The 18,987-nt window shown below is 45.1% G+C and overlaps 1 protein-coding gene across 1 annotated transcript in view; it reads left to right on the forward strand.

The window, feature by feature from the left end:
• Positions 1-1,703: 1,703 nt before the first annotated feature.
• LOC129825178 (tumor necrosis factor receptor superfamily member 21-like) overlaps positions 1,704-18,987 on the forward strand; it is a 41,207-nt gene continuing 23,923 nt past the window's right edge. Inside the window, exons 1-3 of the mRNA XM_055885061.1 lie at positions 1,704-2,081; positions 7,822-8,485; positions 12,626-13,195. Coding sequence (XP_055741036.1) covers positions 2,043-2,081; positions 7,822-8,485; positions 12,626-13,195 — 1,273 coding nt within the window. The 5' untranslated portion in view covers positions 1,704-2,042. The remainder of the gene's footprint in view (positions 2,082-7,821; positions 8,486-12,625; positions 13,196-18,987) is intronic.

Consider the following 18,987-nt stretch of genomic DNA (forward strand, 5'->3'; position numbering starts at 1 on the left):
TGCTAACCCACTTAGACTGACCCCCCCCCCCCAGAGCAGAAAACAGAGTGACAACACCAAAAACATGCCATGATGGTGTGTTGTGCTAATCTATCAATTGACTCCATTTGGAGTCACTGTCTGGGCAAAGCTCAATATCCTACATCACTGATGCTGGGCCTGAGCCATTTCTGTTCTACTGACACACATGAAGTGAACCATTCCATCTGCTTTTTAGTAGAACACTTATATGGCAGTCTCATGGTAATAATGGCGGCCAATGTTGGGGATTAAATAGTGAATTTCTATTCCTAAAATGTGCAGTATCCACATGACTGTGCCAATATGAGCCCAACACCACTGTTTGAATGGCATGCAAAAACTTGTACATATCCCCTATTACAAAATATCAAGTATGGGTGAAGCCACCATTCGATAGTGGATATTTTAGCTTTTTTTTTTATTAATGATAAAATAGGGTCATTGTCACGTTCGTCGTAAGATTTAAGTGAGGAGGACCAAGGCGCAGCGTGATAACAATACAGTCTTCTTATTTGTTGGAAGACGAAAACAAAACGAACACTATACAAACTAATCAAAACAACAAACGTGAAGCTATACAAACAATACGTGCAGACACTGGCAACTTACACATAGACTTAGACAATCACCCACAAACTACCTAATGACTATGGCTGCCTAAATATGGCTCCCAATCAGAGACAACGATAGACAGCTGTCTCTAATTGAGAACCAATCTAGGCAACCATAGACATACATACACCTAGACTAAACACTGCCCCATAAACATACAAAAACCCCTAGATCAGTGGTGTCAAACACATTCCACGGAGGGCCTAGTGTCTGCAGGTTTTTGGTTTTTCCTTTCAATAAAGCCCTAGACAACCAGGTGTGGGGAGTTCCTAACTAATTAGTGATGTTAATTCATCAATCAAGTACAAGGGAGGAGCGAAAACCCGCAGACACTCGGCCCCCCGTGGAATGAGTTTGACACCTGTGCCCTAGACAATACAAAACACATACATCCCCCATGGCACACCCTGGCCTAACTCTAAGGCCAGGGTGTGACAGTCATTCACATCTCCTCTCTGTGTTCCACAATGGAATAATTGTCCATTTGACATAAGGAGACAAACATAGGGAAATTGTATTTGCCTTGGCCTAGTTTAAATATGCCTGGGGATGGCACAATTAAAGCACACTGAATATGTTCAATCTCCTCACCTGTGCCCTAAACCGAAACAAATAGACTATCCGTCAACATTTCGATATTGAATTATCTATAATCTATGTATAACTATCAACATAAAATGTAACCTCAGTTTTAACCTGGTAGTTATTTTTTTTCCTTGTGTATTTTCAACTAAACGTACCGGACATATGAAGCCTAGCCTACGTACATGTTCACCTGTATAGTGTCTACCACTGTAATCCCGTCTATGCAATTTCTTCCGGGAAACCGAGTCAACTGCGTTTGGGCAGAAGAGACGAAGCGAGATGATTTACTCCTGTTTGTCCACAATATACAGACCGATAAGCAGACCACCTACCTTTCCGCCTTTGGGACAACCACTCCCATCAAAGCGGAGACAAGACCATTTAGTCATTATATACAGTATCTCTGTTTTGGGCGAGCGGCGCGCCAGTGCCGAGTTTCGTTGGTGACGTCTGTCGCCAGTACCCGCCCCTTTCAGTTATCGCCTTGCTTTGCTGCATAGACCGCGCAGGAACCTGGACCAAACAAGGCGGAATTTCAGTTGCTTATCCATCATCGATATGGGAATTATACCATTCTTTCAGAACCAAGCTCTTATCCCATACTATCTGAAGCCAGTCCACTTCGAGACACAGACTATAAAAACTGCCGGTTGAAGGAACACCAGCAGTAGATTGTTATTATTGCCTTAGCCAGTACAGCATATCTAGAATGTTTCCTGCTGATGCAGGGATGATGTACCACCTTGTGCGATGAGAAGTAGCCTAACGTTTTCTCAGAACTGGAGATGCGCATTTTCTAAATTGTCCTAGTTGATTTTGGGAAAATGCTCTGGACAATTTCAGTGATCTGTATGTCTGTGGTGGTAAGTACCAGACACCTTTGTCTTTGGTATTGTTCTTATTATAGGGGTGCTTCCCGGCAGGTTCTCGATTTAAAGAGACAGTTTTTATTTTTGCGTTTGTTCTGTTCTAAACGTATCTGCAATTAGCCAAGTGTAGATATTGTTAACTTTGACTCTTCTATAATTCGTGAATTTTACAGGTAATCTTGTATAATAGGCTACAATATCGATTCGTTTTTTTAAATAAAAAAAGATCTATTGTCAGAACAGAATGGTAGGATGGATGAACAATAGCACATAGGCCTATATGCTATGACTCTTGCCCCATGAGAATGACACTACTATTCATCTTATTGCAGGCTACCTGTAAATGTAATTTATTGCTTGTTATTAGCTAACATTATTTTATTGTACACAATTTTATTGTAACATGTGTCATCTTTAGAATCCCTGTATTCAAACAGCTTGTATAGGACTATAACCTGTGAGGTCATATATGTATTACTAGAATCATCCAATACAAAGTCTCATATACAGACTTCAGGCTTTGTTTTTCCAATGCTGGAGAAACTCTTAGGGAAAACAGACTGCGTTGAAATGCTGTACTGGATGTTGACCCACCCTGCCTCAATCCAATTTAACACTTATATTTAAGTAATGTACTCATTTATACATAGATCCATGTATTTTTGTCTAATATCGACACTTCATACAGTGCAGGGCAATATTTATATGAGTGCTCTCAGCCAGAGAGAACATACAATCTAGGAATCTATGCATGTTTTATGTCCAATTTATACAATTTTTTTATAACTTTTTAAAAAAAGTATTATTTGGCAAAATTCTGATACTAGGGTGGTATCTAGCCAACCTTACAGATACAGTAGTCCATCATCCACTGTAATCAATTATTGACATTTAACCAGTAAAGGAGGCATCCTTATCTTCCAGTATCACCATGGAACAGATATTATAACAAAATGATATTTTCCATTCTAAAATGTAATTGTGTGTCAGTCATTTCTGTGGTTTGGGCCCCTCTGTGTATCTCCTCTCAGGTGAGGTCCACTGCTTGTTTGTGCTTGTGTTGTTGGCAGTACATTCTGACATTAGCATGAATATTCTTCACTGGCCCATGAAGGAGGCAGCACCACTGGTGTTTGTCAGTGATAAACGAGGCATGGCTGCACCAAACACACTCACTCTTCCTCGCCGTTTAGTTGCATGATGACATGTTGCAACAGGTGCTGGGTTGGTTGTTATCTGGTACTGTAATGGCTTAGGGGAAGCTCATAGTTACACATAGTTACTTTTGCACTGTTGTGGCAAACAGCCATGCCTTCCATGTAGCCTACAACAGCACAGTTAGGCTCTAAGCTGGATGGTGTTTTAGTTTTTTTAACCTTTATTTAGCTCTAATATGGATGTTCTAAACCTGTCAAACTCAACTCTGGACCTCAAAGCTAGTTCCACTGTATTTTTTCATTGTTCACCTATAATCAGGGACTGGTTTAGACCTGGGACACCAGGTGTGTGCAATTAACTATCAGGTAGAACAGAAAACCAGCAGGCTCCAGACCTCGTAGGGTAAGAGTTGAATACCCCTGTTCTAGATCAGGGTTTCCCAAACTCGGCCCTGGGGCCCCCCCCTAGGTTCACATTTTGGTGTTTGCCCTAGCACTACATAGCTGATTCAAATGATCAAAGCTTGATGATGAGTTAGTTATTTGAATCCGCTGTGTAGTGCTAGGGCAAAAACCAAAATGTACACCCAGGGGGGGCCCCCAACACTGAGTTTGGGAAACCCTGATCTAGATGATACCAGAGGCTCTGACAAACTCTTTGAAATGCAGGATGTTGTGGCACATGTATGTATGTGTGATTAATTTTAGATGATGTCAGAAAAGTTCTGGTGGATGGTTTCACTTGCCCATTGTGTGTTGCTCAGAGATCTGCTTGCGTGTGCGATTGGCCTAGCTTTGAGGTGTTACCTAACACATGGATAGGCACATGCACTCACGCGCGCACAGGGGTTGTCATCATGTGTACTTAACCCCTATACAATCTTAGACACATAACTGACAGTATACTTAGTGAACTGTGTATAACATCTTGTCACATGTCTCATGTAGAAAAGGTTAAGATGGATCACCCCTCCTCTCACACTAAATCCCAAGATGAGAAAGTGTTGAAACCAAAATAAGATTCTGGTTCAACATGTCACTGAACAATGATGATTGAAAACCATTGCCCAATGCCTAATCATGTACGGTCCATAAGTATTGTGTGTGTGTGTGTCTTGGGGCGGGCATGTTGTTGTTGGAGGTTGAATTACAGAGTGTTCAGGCAGGGCAGATGTAGCTGAGTCTGGCTGTCTCTCCAGGAACCAGCCTTGCAACCAGTGCAGCAGCAGCACTGCAGTGGCACGGCATAGATGGGCTGGCTGTCCTCTCTCTGTCCTCCAGCCAGGGAGGGAGCATCCTGATATCACTCACTAACTTCCTGGAGCTCAGCTCTAAACATATGAGTCGTAATAGCACTAGCCTTGCTATGGCTTTAGTATTAATGATGTCCTATCAACAGATGTATCCTATACACATTCATCATGTATTAGATTTAGAGGATACTGCTGTATACAATATCTACAAACCAGATTAGACTACAGTATTTCTCTCCTTCTCTTTTTATCCTGCATGGCAGGTATGAAATGCTAAAGAGGGTTGAGGTAGATTCAGAGTAATAGGTAGTTATCAGTGATTTATGGCCACTCACAGGCGGTGTGGCGTTATGGTGGGCAGTCCCTCAGACAGCAGCAGTCTCATGACAGGATGCCAGTGGTGTGTTTTTTTCAAACCGGACATGCAGTGACAGGAGCCTGCTCTCTTATCTGAGCTAGAAGGGAGGGACATTCACTCGCTCGCTCGCATGCACACATTCATTCACACCACAAACCGTCAATATCTGTCACTTTCAGACCACCAAACCAATGTCCCTGCAGTGCATCACATGTTGAATATAACCAGTTTCACACTTGTTTTTTTATTGGGTAAACGTGACAGGGCTGGAGCTGGAACATTTTGTACCTCATGACATATCATCAAAAGACAGTGTGTTGGCTGAAAATCATGTTGTTTGAGTGATGTTGCCCTTCGTTGCACCTTACTTATCTTCAAATGTCCATTGTTTGTCAGGGGTCAATTTGCACATGATGACACAAACAGATAGTTGTTACTAGATTTGTTTTTTGGAACTCAGTCAGTGTCTCAACTGCGTCTTTCTTTTCCCCAACGCAGTTAAGCCAAAATAACGCTCCCATTGGCTAGCTAGCGTTGTCTCATTCACAGGCGATCTGCGCAGAGACAGTGGCCTTCCATGTAAGGATGGAAAGTATAATTGAACAATTAGCTGCCTACCGTAATGCAGAACCTATTATTATCATGTTTGGTAACATTTGCCCATGTATTTATTTTCAGAGATTCAATGAGTTGTAAAAATGTTTCAGAACTCTGCTGAATTCCCTCAATTAAAGGTCAGCTAAGTTTTCTAGGCTACTTAACTAGCTCCGTATTTGAAGTTATATTATCATTAGTAGTCTATTATCAGGTAAAAGCATATGCTTATTATTCATAATTTCTCAAATATTTATTAGCTAATCATTCAGTCGAACATGCTATGCTACAGCCATTGAATCTGTCTTTGAGCATTAAGGGAAGGTAATGGCTATCTCTGTCCATGACATTATGTTATTATATTTTTTAATCTTGAAATACAAGGGCAAATGTTATTGATCAGTGACTGAAATTTCACGCTACGTGATATTCACTTCCGGACTTGGAGAGCGCTCAAAGCATTATAGAACGCCTCTCTGAATAACGGGGCGTGGTTTTGGTTTAACTGCGTTGGGAAAAAGAAAGCTGCGTCTCAACTTAATGTTGAGAGTTAGAATAGTAGAATTGCAGGAAATTAGCTATAAAACTGCAACAACAAACAAATCTAACTAATTTGTTTACTTTTTGTTAATAAAATACTTTTGCTGCCAACAGATCCCTCTGTACATATTAAATCATATTTTTTAATCCCGGTGCTGAGTTAATGTTAGTTCATGTTTTTTTTATTCTTTGTTTTATTTCACCTTTATTTAACCAGGTAGGCTAGTTGAAAACAAGTTCTCATTTACAACTGCGATCTGGCCAAGATAAAGCACAGCAGATTGACACATACAACAACACAGAGTTACACATGGAATAAACAAACATACAGTCAATGTGTAGCGGCTAATAGTATAGCTAATACCCCCCCGACTTCAAACCCAGGGATGTTGATTCAATTCTCAAGTCTGTTTTGCTGTGGTTCAGTTTAGGACATCAGGCTTGTGGGAAAACTGCTAATCTCTATTCATGTTCAGCAGAGTTTGGTCTCACTCCCCCTCCCCTCAAAATTGTCCCGCCAGGTCCCCAGCCCTCACATCAGCGAGAACAACATGTGCTTCTGAGCCAAACGGGGAGCAGCAGCGGAGGAGGCTGGTATTTTATTGTCCCGCTCCTGATGAGATGCTCTGAGAATATTAATACCCCCCACCCCACATCTCTGAGATGAATTAGGGCGTTCTCGTTTCTCTGGTAGGTCTACTGCAGTATGTAAACCATTAACAGGGCTCTGCATGTTCAGAAAGTGATGATGCAGCTCTCCTTTCTTTCCCTGCATATCGGCGGTTATAGCCTCAAACATCATATTTCTGTGGCGAATTGGCACACTGGACAAAAAAGTGAAATCAACAGAGCCACTTCCCATCCAGCCCCACATTTAAGAGAGAAAATAGAACATGTGGTCTGCCATTAGAAGGAATTTTATGTAGGATCTGCATAGGGCTAGACTGGATGTAAATTCAGTGAAAGAAGTGGAGGGCTGTTGTGGATGCGGATGGCATTTCACTGCCATGGAACACAATCAAGCCATAATCACTTCAGAGTGGAAGCGTTTACTAGTGCTGAAAGAATGCCTGTCAGTGAAAGTCAAACAGAAGGACATCACACATCAACAGAACATTGGGTACTGTGTGTGTTCACCAGATGTTATCTTGATGAAATTCCTCAATGTGCTGTTTAGAACATCAGCCAAGTTGTGGTACCAGTTATTTGAATGGATTTTCAAGTGCTCGCTACTGAAAATATGAAATATTTTTGTGTCCCTTGGATGGATTGCCTTAACATAAATATTTAACATTTTTGAAAATAACTAAATACAACCATGCCGTGTTAAAACATATATATTTAGTTTCTTTATAAAGAAGTTGAATAAGTTATTTCAATTAGTTTATTGGATCTATTAAAGGTTGTAGTAACAACACCAGAAACACTTAACAATCTACTAGTACTTATGGAATTATATTTATTGATGACATAATAGACTTCTCCATTCCATGATGATGTCACTGTTAGAGCATGACCCCTGGCCATGGCCTAGCTTATGTCATATTACAGTATGTGGGGAAGCCAGTACGGTAGGTGGCTAAGCACCCGGTGTGAGATTGTGTCCTGTAATGTTGACTCAATGCGCTTGTTTGTGACTCACTGTCCTTTAACTATAGCCAGTTTGGGGGGTTCTAGGGGTGACTTTGCCTGAGCTGTGGTAGTTTTCACACATCAATTTATTTGGTAAATCAGCTGAGTCTCTAACAGCGACTCTTATGTGTTTTTGTCTTGTCTGCAGTACATTGTCTAAACCCAACACTGTCTCTGTTGTCGTTTCTTTCTGTTCTCAGCTACTGTACAGTGTAGTTGGTGAGGCCTCCAGCCAGCCTCTGACACCCAGCCGAGGCACTGAGACAGAGGCCCTGTCTGCCCGCCACTACTACCACACAGACCCCAGCACAGGCATTCAGCTGGTCTGTGACAAGTGCCCCGCGGGCACCTTTGTTTCCAGACACTGTACCCAGACCAACGTGAGGGATTGCAGCCGCTGCGACGAGGGCACATTCACTCACGGAGAGAACGGGATTCAGCATTGCCACCGCTGCAGGAGGCCCTGCCGCGCCCCCCTCGTTGAAAAGGTCCCCTGCACGGCCACCTCGGACCGGATCTGCACCTGCCCTCCGGACACCTTCACCCAGGGGGACAGCTGCACAGCCCACTCCCTGTGCCCTGTGGGCTCAGGGGTTAAGAAGAGGGGCAACGATGTGGAGGATGTGCGCTGTAAGGCGTGCGCACGGGGGAGTTTCTCTGATATGGCCTCCAGTGTGTTGAGGTGCAAGACACACACAGACTGCCTGGCCCAGAGTCTGCCCCTACTGGCGGCGGGCACTAGAGAGACAGACAACATCTGTGGACCTGCTTCTCCCACCTACCCCACCCTCCTGGGACCTGCACAGTCTGCCTTCGTCCAGGAGCCCTCCCCTTCCTCCTCCTTAGATGGCCCAGTACGTAAAGGTAAGGGGCAGTGGACAAGACTCCCTCAACTACTTTACATCTGTTGCTCCCCCACCAAGGTTATTTTGTTTTTCATTTCAGTATCACCCTAGATATGCCCTCGGGGGATTGTAATTCTCATGTAGAAACTCTAGAGGAAGCCCAGACTGTAGAACAGGCTTGTGTTCCTAAAATACCTGTCCCCAGATGGCTATTATTCTCCCCTATTTAGTCTGGCACGTCAAACATTGGTCCGGCTATCAGGTGCTGTACAGTGATAAGGTGACATGTTTGGTCTTGTCACAGACAACACTGCTTTGGTGGAAAAAATGTTGTTGTTTCCATACCTTTCCCAGACTACTCACTTCCTTGTTCTCACTCTGGTCCGTAAAAGGTCATGTCTGTAAAACATTTGAGTAATTGCTTGTAGAGGGGAAAGGGGAGTAACCTGGGTAAACGGTTGCCCTTTTACTTAAATACATCACATGTATAGGAAGACAAGGGGAAGACATTGGGGCTCAAGAGAGAGAAAGATTCCTTTGTAGGGGCTGTTGTTATTTCTTCCCAATTTGTCTCCCTGCCAAGTGTTATGTAACAGGTCACATTGACAATGATCAAGAAGGATGCTCATCTGAAACAGATAAAAGCATTCAAGTCAAAGGTTTCTATTTTTTATACTAACCAAATATTAGGCTGTCTATATGCAGGGAAGGGAAGTCTCAAAAAATTTGAAATACTTTTGTCTCCTAGAAATTAGTTAAAAGTAGTCACTCACTGACAATGTTACCATGGCAACATAGTTCTCAGAGACTGACTAACTATTTAGTTGGTGACAGTATTACCTGCACACCGGACTCATGACCGCAGTAAAATTCTATATGACAGTTGCGCCATGGTGATCCCCCCATGCACTCTGGACATGCATTAGTAGTACCCAACTCGCTGGGGCGGCAGGTAGCCTGGTGGTTAGAGTGTTGGACTAGTAATCGAAAAGGTTGCAAAATCGAAACCCCTGAGCTGACAAGGTAAAAATATGTCGTTCTGAACAAGTTAACCCACTGTTCCTAGGCCGTCATTGAAAATAAGAATTGGTTCTTAACTGACTTGCCTGGTTAAATAAAAACAATCATCTTGTCTCTCCAACCACTGTGACATCAATAAAAGCACAGTATGTGCTTTTAAAACTCACCACTGTAATCGATCAATTTGAAGAAAGAAGTTCAACAATAGGTTGGAAATCATGGTTGGAAAACATGGTTGTTGTGGATGTTGTTTCAAAGCCTAACACAACCAAATGGACAGTGCTTTCTAAGGTGATGATTAATTAAAAACACCCATATGCATATTAGAGTTTATGCGTAGTCCAAGCCCGACCCCAAAAAACGGAATTAAAATAATGATTGTGCCACTATACAATACATAACCTACCGCATAAAACACATGCCAGAAAAACATTTCAAAATATAAATATATACAGATTTAAGATGTATTTGGTGCATAATTGGTCTAGCCTAAATTAAACAAATGCGGATTTTAGTGAAGCATAGTAATAGGTCGTTTTTTATATTTTCATAATTAATAGGCGGACACATTACCTTTAGCTACAGAATATCTCACCACCGTAAATGTCCATCTCCTCCCCTCTCCTTCATTATTTTATCCAGCTCGCAGAGAGAAAGGCTGTCAACAGTTTAATGAAATATGTTTCGTTGTGAAAACATGTTACTATCGATGTTCCCGAACAGATTTCACTTGGTTTCCCAAATGAAGCACTGGTTAGCTGCAGGAACTGGGCTGGAGAGCCCATGGCATACAGAGTTTGGGCGGAATATCCCCTGTCGCGCAGTGAAATGACCAGAGTAGCCTATTGATGAGTGAAAAACAGCGTGTGCAGCCTGAGGCAAGAAACAGAGCACACGCTTTTTTTTCTCAAATAATCAATAGACTATAGTCGCTTCATGCAGCCCATATATTTTTTTATTTATAAGGCATTCTACGGTTTGTATCATTCACAACTGACGTTGCCAAATAACTGTACATCTATCGTATAGGATGTTTCAAATGATTACGTTTAAATATATATATATATATTTTACCTTAATTTAACTAGGAAAATTCTTATTTTCAATGACGGCTTAGGAACAGTTGGTTAACTGTCTTGTTCAGGAGCAGAACGACAGATTTTTACCTTGTCAGTTCGGGGATTCGATCTTGCAACCTTCGGTTACTAGTCCAACACTCTAACCACTAGGCTATCTGGCGAACCTACTGCTCAACATAACTCCGGAATGGCAAAAATATCCTTTCTATTTTATTCAGCTGAGTTCAATTATATTCTTCTTACTATAAAATCATATAAAATAATGGCACGCGATTTATAAGCATATCTTGTCTGATAAATGAACTAGTCTACAGCCGTTGGCATGGTGCATTGCCAGATAACATACAGTCGGCCAACTCATATTCTGTTCTTCTGAAATGCAAATACATCTACATGTCATAAAGTTTCTTTGGACCTGCCTAAAATAAGTAATGGACTTATTGTGATGGTGTATATTCAATTGATTTATTAGACTTTTTAAATGTAGATGTTCCAAAGGCGCACATCAGCGTCTTATAAGCTTGGAGGCCTAGAGATGCTAAACGTGTTTATGTTAATTAACAATCAGTTACCGTGAGACCGGCAGGCTTTTGCATGACAATAACCGGCAAACAAAATGTAATGAATGCCACAGCCCCTCGCAGGACTTTACTACTCTCTCTTGTCTTTTTTGTTCGGCTACTGCTTTTGTCCACAGTTTCATCCCAGTTTCGTCAGTAGTATTTCACGATGTCAACCACCCATAGAGGAGCATTAATTCCACTGCTATTTGTCTTGTGTGTAGATTCATAGCCTTTCACTTGGTTAACTTGCCCCCTCATTCAGTGAGAATGGCTGAGGGGTGTTCCAGTCCCACATGTACTACAGAGATCCCCATGCCTCAGTCTCAATGGGATGGGATGGGGAAGAGGCTTTTGCACAAGAGCCACCAAGTCATGACACTGTGTCCCCATGCAGTGAGGAACTGAATGCATTGCAGTTGAGATGAATATGCCAATAACACAGCTTGCTTCTGGATTACCTGTACACTGTTAATAGGATCCCAAGGATTACCAATGATCCGGGTGCCAATCCCAAAAGCATCCCCCAATATGATGCCATTATGAAATTCTAATCTAATCTGTTAAATACTATAGTAGACAGGGGTATTCCAGTTCAGGGTTAGGGAGTTTTTACAGTATTGATTTAGGTTCAGTGGAAGTAAACACATCTCCCCTATTGATTGGCAGTTTTTGTTTCTACAGTAGCCTATAAAGGCAGTGTAACTTTGACATTTGGGCCTGCTCTTTGTTTATGTTGCAACAGTAATATCCAGTTCTATCTCAATTGACTAACTGCCACATGAATGTGTTTAGGCATATATTGTTGACTTCTTTTCTACTCAAAGCTAATTTATTTCCATGCTGAGACCGGAGCTGTAATGGAATTTACTCCAGCTTTAGTAGAACACTATATGAATTTTGTATTTAACTAGGCAAGTCAGTTAAGAACAAATTCTTTTTTATAATGACAGCCTAACAGGGAACAGTGGGTTAACTGCCTTGTTCAGGGGTAGAACAACAGATTTTTACCTTGTCAGATCAGGGATTTGATCCAGCAACCTTTCGGTGACTGGCCAAGCCCCAACTAATCTGACACGAGAAGAGCACTAGATTGCTCCTTCTACAGCTACCACATTGGGGCAGCAGGCAACTGCTCTAACCACTAGGCTACCTGCTGCCCCCTGCCATCATTAGGCGAGCTAAAGTTAGTTACCTGCCGCCCCAATGTGGTAGCTGTAGAAGGAGCAATCTAATGCTCTTCTCGTGTCAGATTAGTTGGGGCTTGGCCAGGGCGGGGACCTTCCCTTCCACAGCTGTCCAGCAGATTGCCCGTGGGATTAAAGTTTGACAATTTCTCCCTTCTGTGTTGTTGTAGTCTGGATTTAGCCTATCTTTGGACTGAATTTAATTATCTTTCTCTGCATCTCCCTCCCCCTTTGTCTCTCTCGCTTTTTCTCACTCTCCTCCCTCGTTCTCTCTTTTCATTTCTATTTGTGTTTGTGTGGCTCTGTGGGTTAGACAACTTCAGACTGACAGCAGGTGCTGAGGACTTAGAGCTCTTACTGAGTGCCACAGGGATTCTACCCAGCCATGGCCAGGATTCCCCCCCAGCAGGCTCCTCCGAAGCCAGCCCCAAAGACAATGGAGAGGTCCTAAACCTGGCCGCTACGCCTGAAGCCCAGGACTCCACACGGACTCTACCACACCACAAGTACTCTGTTCCCAGTGATAACCACCGCACCCACCCGGCAGCCAAAAACCGGGCCATGGATGGCATGGAGGATGGAGCTGGTGTGGAAGTGGGCAGATGGGTGCAAAGCTCAGGGTACAGGCCCACGCGGAGGGGCTCCCCCAGACCCAGCACTCATACGCACTTTGACATCAATGAGCACCTGCCCTGGATGATCGTGCTGCTGCTGCTGCTGGTGCTGGTGGTGATCGTGGTGTGCAGCGTGAAGAGGAGCTCCAGAGTTCTGAAGAAGGGGCCAGTCCAGGACCCCAGCAGCATCATTGAGAAGGCAATCCAGAAGAAGACCTGCCCCCCGAGACAGACCAAGGAGAAGTGGATCTACTACTCCAACGGACAGGGTGAGTGGGCGCTTTATTTTACCTCTCAAAGGTTTATAGAAAGAAATGCAACTTTGGTGATACGTCTTTTTCTATGTATACTTTATAAAGACAGAAAATAATTTAACAGAAAAATATCTATTTTTGGTACAAAGAGATATTTGCGAGACTTGCGAGACTCTCAGCCGAGAAGACTGACCATCTGTTGATCTGTTGTAGCACCAGTGGGGGAATCTAAATCCAATTCTTTCTGCGCCAGAGAACACTACACATAGCAGAACAGTATGGCAGTTACACAAGCAAGGGCATCGTCTGCAACAGACTGTAACTGCCACCTCTCTCTCCCCACACGTATCTCCTCTTTCTCTACCTTTCCCATCCTCTTTTGTCTCACTTTCTTTTTCTACTTCCCTCTTTACCCCCTCTCCTCACGCCTTACTCTCTTCCTCTTTTCATTCCCTCTCTGTCTCCCTGATGTGTCTGGTTGTGTGTAACCATGGGAGCCCGGGTGGCCGCATAGGGCTGATTGGTTAAAGTAGTGAAACCACAGTACTGCAGCAGGCAGGCAGGAGGAAGAGCGCCGGCTGCCACAGCCTGATGTCAGCCTCAGATATCCATCTGCTTGTAAGCGAGAGAGAGGGAGAGCTCCAACCCAGTGCAGTTCAGTTCAAACCAGATTTTTCCGGTTCTCTGTGGTTGGAGAGAAGCTCAACTTTATCATTGCATAGACACATGCCACCCTGGAGAGGGTGAAGGGAGGGCTGGAGAGGCCTCTGCTTTCAGAGATATGTCCCACTGGGCACTCCACATCATTTCAACGTGGCGTGTTGGGTAATATTTGGTTGAGACAGTAATCGATGAGATTACAACCTATATTCCCCCACTCAAAAAGACAGCCAAAAGTTAGTTGAATTTGTAATGTATTATCATCTCTATGCTTTCAACCATCTAAAATTACAACCAAATTACAATGGAAAAACAATGTCTGATTTGGGTTTAGTTGTCACCCAAATGTCTATCACGGTGCTTTCAACCATTTAAAAACACGGCAAAGTTCAAATGGATACACAATGTCAGATATTTTGTTAATTTATAGAACAGATTCATCTATTATCACTGTGCTTCATAATAGTAGAACCAAATGGCCTGAACTGCAGTTGAGATCACATTAAAGTACACGGTGCAAGTGATCAATGTTGTTTGAGATTCTGCCCAGATTATTATAGCAATTGTGAAGATCTCCACAAACCTATGATGACCTATGTATGCTATCTTGAATATGCATGCTTTAAATGATTACAGAAAAATAAATGTATAGTAACAGTAACTTAAAAATGTGGCCATGGATGTGTTACTCATTTTAAGGTTGAATGTTAGTTTGTTAGATAGCCTTAAGTTTAGGCTATTTACTCTATTACAAAAGTAATATTGAATTGTGTTTGGTTGACAACGCAACCATCGAGAGCATCCTGACTGGTTGTATCACCGACTGATATGGCAACTGCACTACCTTTGACCAGAAGACCCTACTGAGGGGTGGTGCGGACGGCTCAGCGCATCACTGGGGGTGAGCTCCCAGCCATCCAGAACGTACATGCCAGGTGGTTTCTGAGAAAGGCTCGAAAAATTGCCAAAGACTCCAGCCACCCAAGACATGGACTGTTCTCCATGCGCCTGTCTGGCAGGCGGTACGTACAGGCGCGTCAAGTCTCAGACCAACAGACTCCTAAACAGCTTCTATCCCCTGGCCATAAGACTGTTAAAATGCTAACAACTACGCAACATGCATCAATTTCAACGACTTTACTGAGTTACAGTTTACAGTATATAAGGAAATCAGTCAATTGAAATAAATAAATTAGGCCCTAATCTATGGATTTCACATGACTGGGCAAGGACTCAGCCATGGGTGAGCCTGGGAGTGTAACGGCTGTCCTCCTCTTCTTCATCAGAAGAGGAGCAGGGATTGAACCAAGGCGCAGTGGAGTTTGAATACATAATGAATTTAATGACAAGACGAAAAAAACACGAACTTGACTATACACTAACAAAACAAATAAACGGTGTAGAACAGATCTGAACGACGGACTCACATAACACACGAGAACGCACGAACAGGGAAAAAGCCTACACATAAATGACACTTAACAAACAAACCGAAACCAGTCCCGTGTGGCGCAACGACATACACAAACACAGGAGACAATCACCCACCACGAACACTGTGACAACGCCTACCTAAATATGACTCTTAATTAGAGGAACGCCAAACACCTGCCTCTAATTAAGAGCCATACCAGGCAACCCAAAACCAACACAGAAACAGAAAACATAGAATGCCCACCCAACCTCACGTCCTGACCAACTAACACACATAACAACTAACATAAATAGGTCAGGAACGTGACATTACCCCCCCCATAAGGTGCGAACTCCGGACGCACCAGCGCAAAGTCTAGGGGAGGGTCTGGGTGGGCATCTAACCACGGTGGTGGCTCAGGCTCCGGGCGAGGTCCCCACCCCACCATAATCCATCCTAGCTTCCTCCCTCTAAGAATGTCCACCCTCTTTTTACCCCCACAAAATCCTCTTAATTACCTCACTAATAAGGACAGCACCGGGACAGAGAGATAAATCAAGACAGAGGGATAGATAAGAATATAGAGGTAGATCCAGATAGAGAGGGAGATCAGGATAGAGGGGCAACTCCGGACTGAAAGGCAGCTCCGGACAGAGAGACAGCTCTGGACTGATGGGCAGTTCTGGGTATCTAGCCGTTTCAGGCTGAAGGGCAGCTCATGGCTGACTGACGAATCTCGACGCTCATGGCTGGCTGACGGCTCTCGACGCTCATGGCTGGCTGACGGCTCTCGACGCTCATGGCAGGCTGACGGCTCTCGACGCTCATGGCAGGCTGACGGCTCTCGACGCTCATGGCAGGCTGACGGCTCTCGACGCTCATGGCAGGCTGACGGCTCTCGACGCTCATGGCAGGCTGACGGCTCTCGACGCTCATGGCAGGCTGACGGCTCTCGACGCTCATGGCAGGCTGACGGCTCTCGACGCTCATGGCGCTCTGACGGCTCTGGCTGCTCATGGCGCTCTGACGGCTCTGGCTGCTCATGGCTCTCTGACGGCTCTGGCTGCTCATGGCTCTCTGACGGCTCTGGCTGCTCATGGCTCGCTGGCGGCTCTGGCAGATCCTGTCTGGTTGGCGACTCTGGCAGATCCTGTCTGGTTGGCGACTCTGGCAGATCCTGTCTGGTTGGCGACTCTGGCAGATCCTGTCTGGTTGGCGGCTCTGGCAGATCCTGTCTGGCTGACGGCTCTAGCGGCTCCTGTCTGGCTGACGGCTCTAGCGGCTCCTGTCTGGCGGATGGCTCTGTAGGCTCATGGCAGACGGGCGGCTTTGCAGGCTCATGGCAGACGGGCGGCTTTGCAGGCTCATGGCAGACGGGCGGCTTTGCAGGCTCCTGGCAGACGGATGGCTCAGACGGCGCTGGGGAGACGGATGGCTCAGATGGCGCTGGGGAGACGGATGGCTCAGATGGCGCTGGGGAGACGGATGGCTCAGATGGCGCTGGGGAGACGGATGGCTCTGGCCGGATACGGTGCACTGTAGACCTGGTGCGTGGTGCCGGAACTGGAGGCACCGGGCTAAGGATAAGCACCCTCCTACTAGTGCAGGGAGCAGGGACAGGGCACACTGTATTCTCAAAGCCCACTCTATAACTGATGCGTGGTACCGGCACTGGTGACGCCGGGCTGAGGACAAGCACATCAGGATTAGTAGGGGGAGAAGATACAGTTTGTACAGGGCTCTGGAGACGCACTGGTAGCTTAGTGCGTGGGGCCGGAACTGGAGGCACCGGGCTAGATACACGCACTACAGGGAGAGTGCGTGGAGGAGGAACAGGGCTCAGGATACGCACTGGTAGCCTAGTGCGTAGTGTAGACACTGTAGGTACTAGGCTGGGGCGGGGAGGTGGTGCCGGAAATACCGGACCGTGGAGGCGTACTGGCACTCTTGAGCATTGAGCCTGCCCGACCTTACCTGGTTGAATGCTCCCGGTTGCCCGACCAGTGCGGGGAGGTGGAATAACCCGCACCGGGCTATGTAGGCGAACCGGGGAAACCATGCGTAAGGCCGGTGCCATGTATGCCGGCCCGAGGAGACGCACTGGAGACCAGACGCGTTGAGCCGGCCTCATGACACCTGGCTCAATACCCAATCTAGCCCTACCAGTGCGGGGAGGTGGAATAACCCACACTGGGCTATGCACTCGTACAGGAGACACCGTGCGCTCTACTGCGTAACACGACGCCTGCCCGTACTCCCGCTCTCCACGGTAAGCCTGGGAAGTGGGCGCAGGTCTCCTACCTGCCCTTGGCCCACTACCTCTTATCCCCCCCCCCAAGAAATTTTTGGGAATTACTTACGGGCTTTTCGGGCTTCCGTGCCAGACGCGTTCCCTCATAGCTCCGGTTCCTCTCTCCGGTAGCCTCTGCTCTCCCCAGTGCCTCCAGCTGCTCCCATGGCTTTTCGGGCTTCCAGCCACGTCTCCTTGCTGCCTCCTCAAACCACCGCTCCTGGGCTTTAGCTGCCCCCCTCTCTTCCTGAGAACGGCGATTTTCTCCTGCCTTAGCCCAGGGACCTTCTCCATTCATTATCTGCTCCCAAGTCCAGAAATCCTTGTTTTCCCGTCCCTTTCTCCGTCGACTCCGCTGCTTGGCTCTGGAGTGGTGGGTGATTCTGTAACGGCTGTCCTCCTCTTCTTCATCAGAAGAGGAGCAGGGATTGAACCAAGGCGCAGTGGAGTTTGAATACATAATGAATTTAATGACAAGACGAAAAAAACACGAACTTGACTATACACTAACAAAACAAATAAACGGTGTAGAATAGATCTGAACGACGGACTCACATAACACACGAGAACGCACGAACAGGGAAAAAGCCTACACATAAATGACACTTAACAAACAAACCGAAACCAGTCCCGTGTGGCGCAACGACATACACAAACACAGGAGACAATCACCCACAACGAACACTGTGACAACGCCTACCTAAATATGACTCTTAATTAGAGGAACGCCAAACACCTGCCTCTAATTAAGAGCCATACCAGGCAACCCAAAACCAACACAGAAACAGAAAACATAGAATGCCCACCCAACCTCACGTCCTGACCAACTAACACACATAACAACTAACATAAATAGGTCAGGAACGTGACAGGGAGGGCATAGGCCGACCACTTGGGAGCCAGGCCCAGCCAATCAGAATGAGTTTTTCCCCACAAAAGGGCTTTATTACAGACAGAAATACTCCTCAGCTCTCCCTCAGACGATCCCGCAGGTGAAGAAGCCGGATGTGGAGGTCCTGGGCTCGCGTGGTTACACATGGTCTGAGGCCGTTTGGACGTACTACCAAATTCTCTAAAACGACATTGGTGGTGGCTTATGGTAGAGAAATTAACATTAAATTATCTGGAAACAGCTCTGGTGCACATTCCTGCAGTCAGCCTGCCAATTGCACGCTCCCTCAAAACTTGAGACATCTGTGGCATTGTGTTGTGTGGCAAAACTGCACATTTTAGAGTGGCCTATTATTATCCCCATCACAAGGTGCACCTGTGTAATGATCATGCTGTTTAATCAGCTTCTTGATATGCCACACCTGTCAGTTGGGTGGATTATCTTGGCAAAGGAGAAATTCTAACTAACAGTGATGCAAACAAATTTGTGCACAAAATGTAATAGAAATAAGCTGGGATCTTTTATTTCAGCTCATGAAACATGGGACCAAC

The sequence above is a fragment of the Salvelinus fontinalis genome, chromosome 27 (assembly GCF_029448725.1).
Source record: "Salvelinus fontinalis isolate EN_2023a chromosome 27, ASM2944872v1, whole genome shotgun sequence".
Taxonomy (NCBI): domain Eukaryota; kingdom Metazoa; phylum Chordata; class Actinopteri; order Salmoniformes; family Salmonidae; genus Salvelinus; species Salvelinus fontinalis.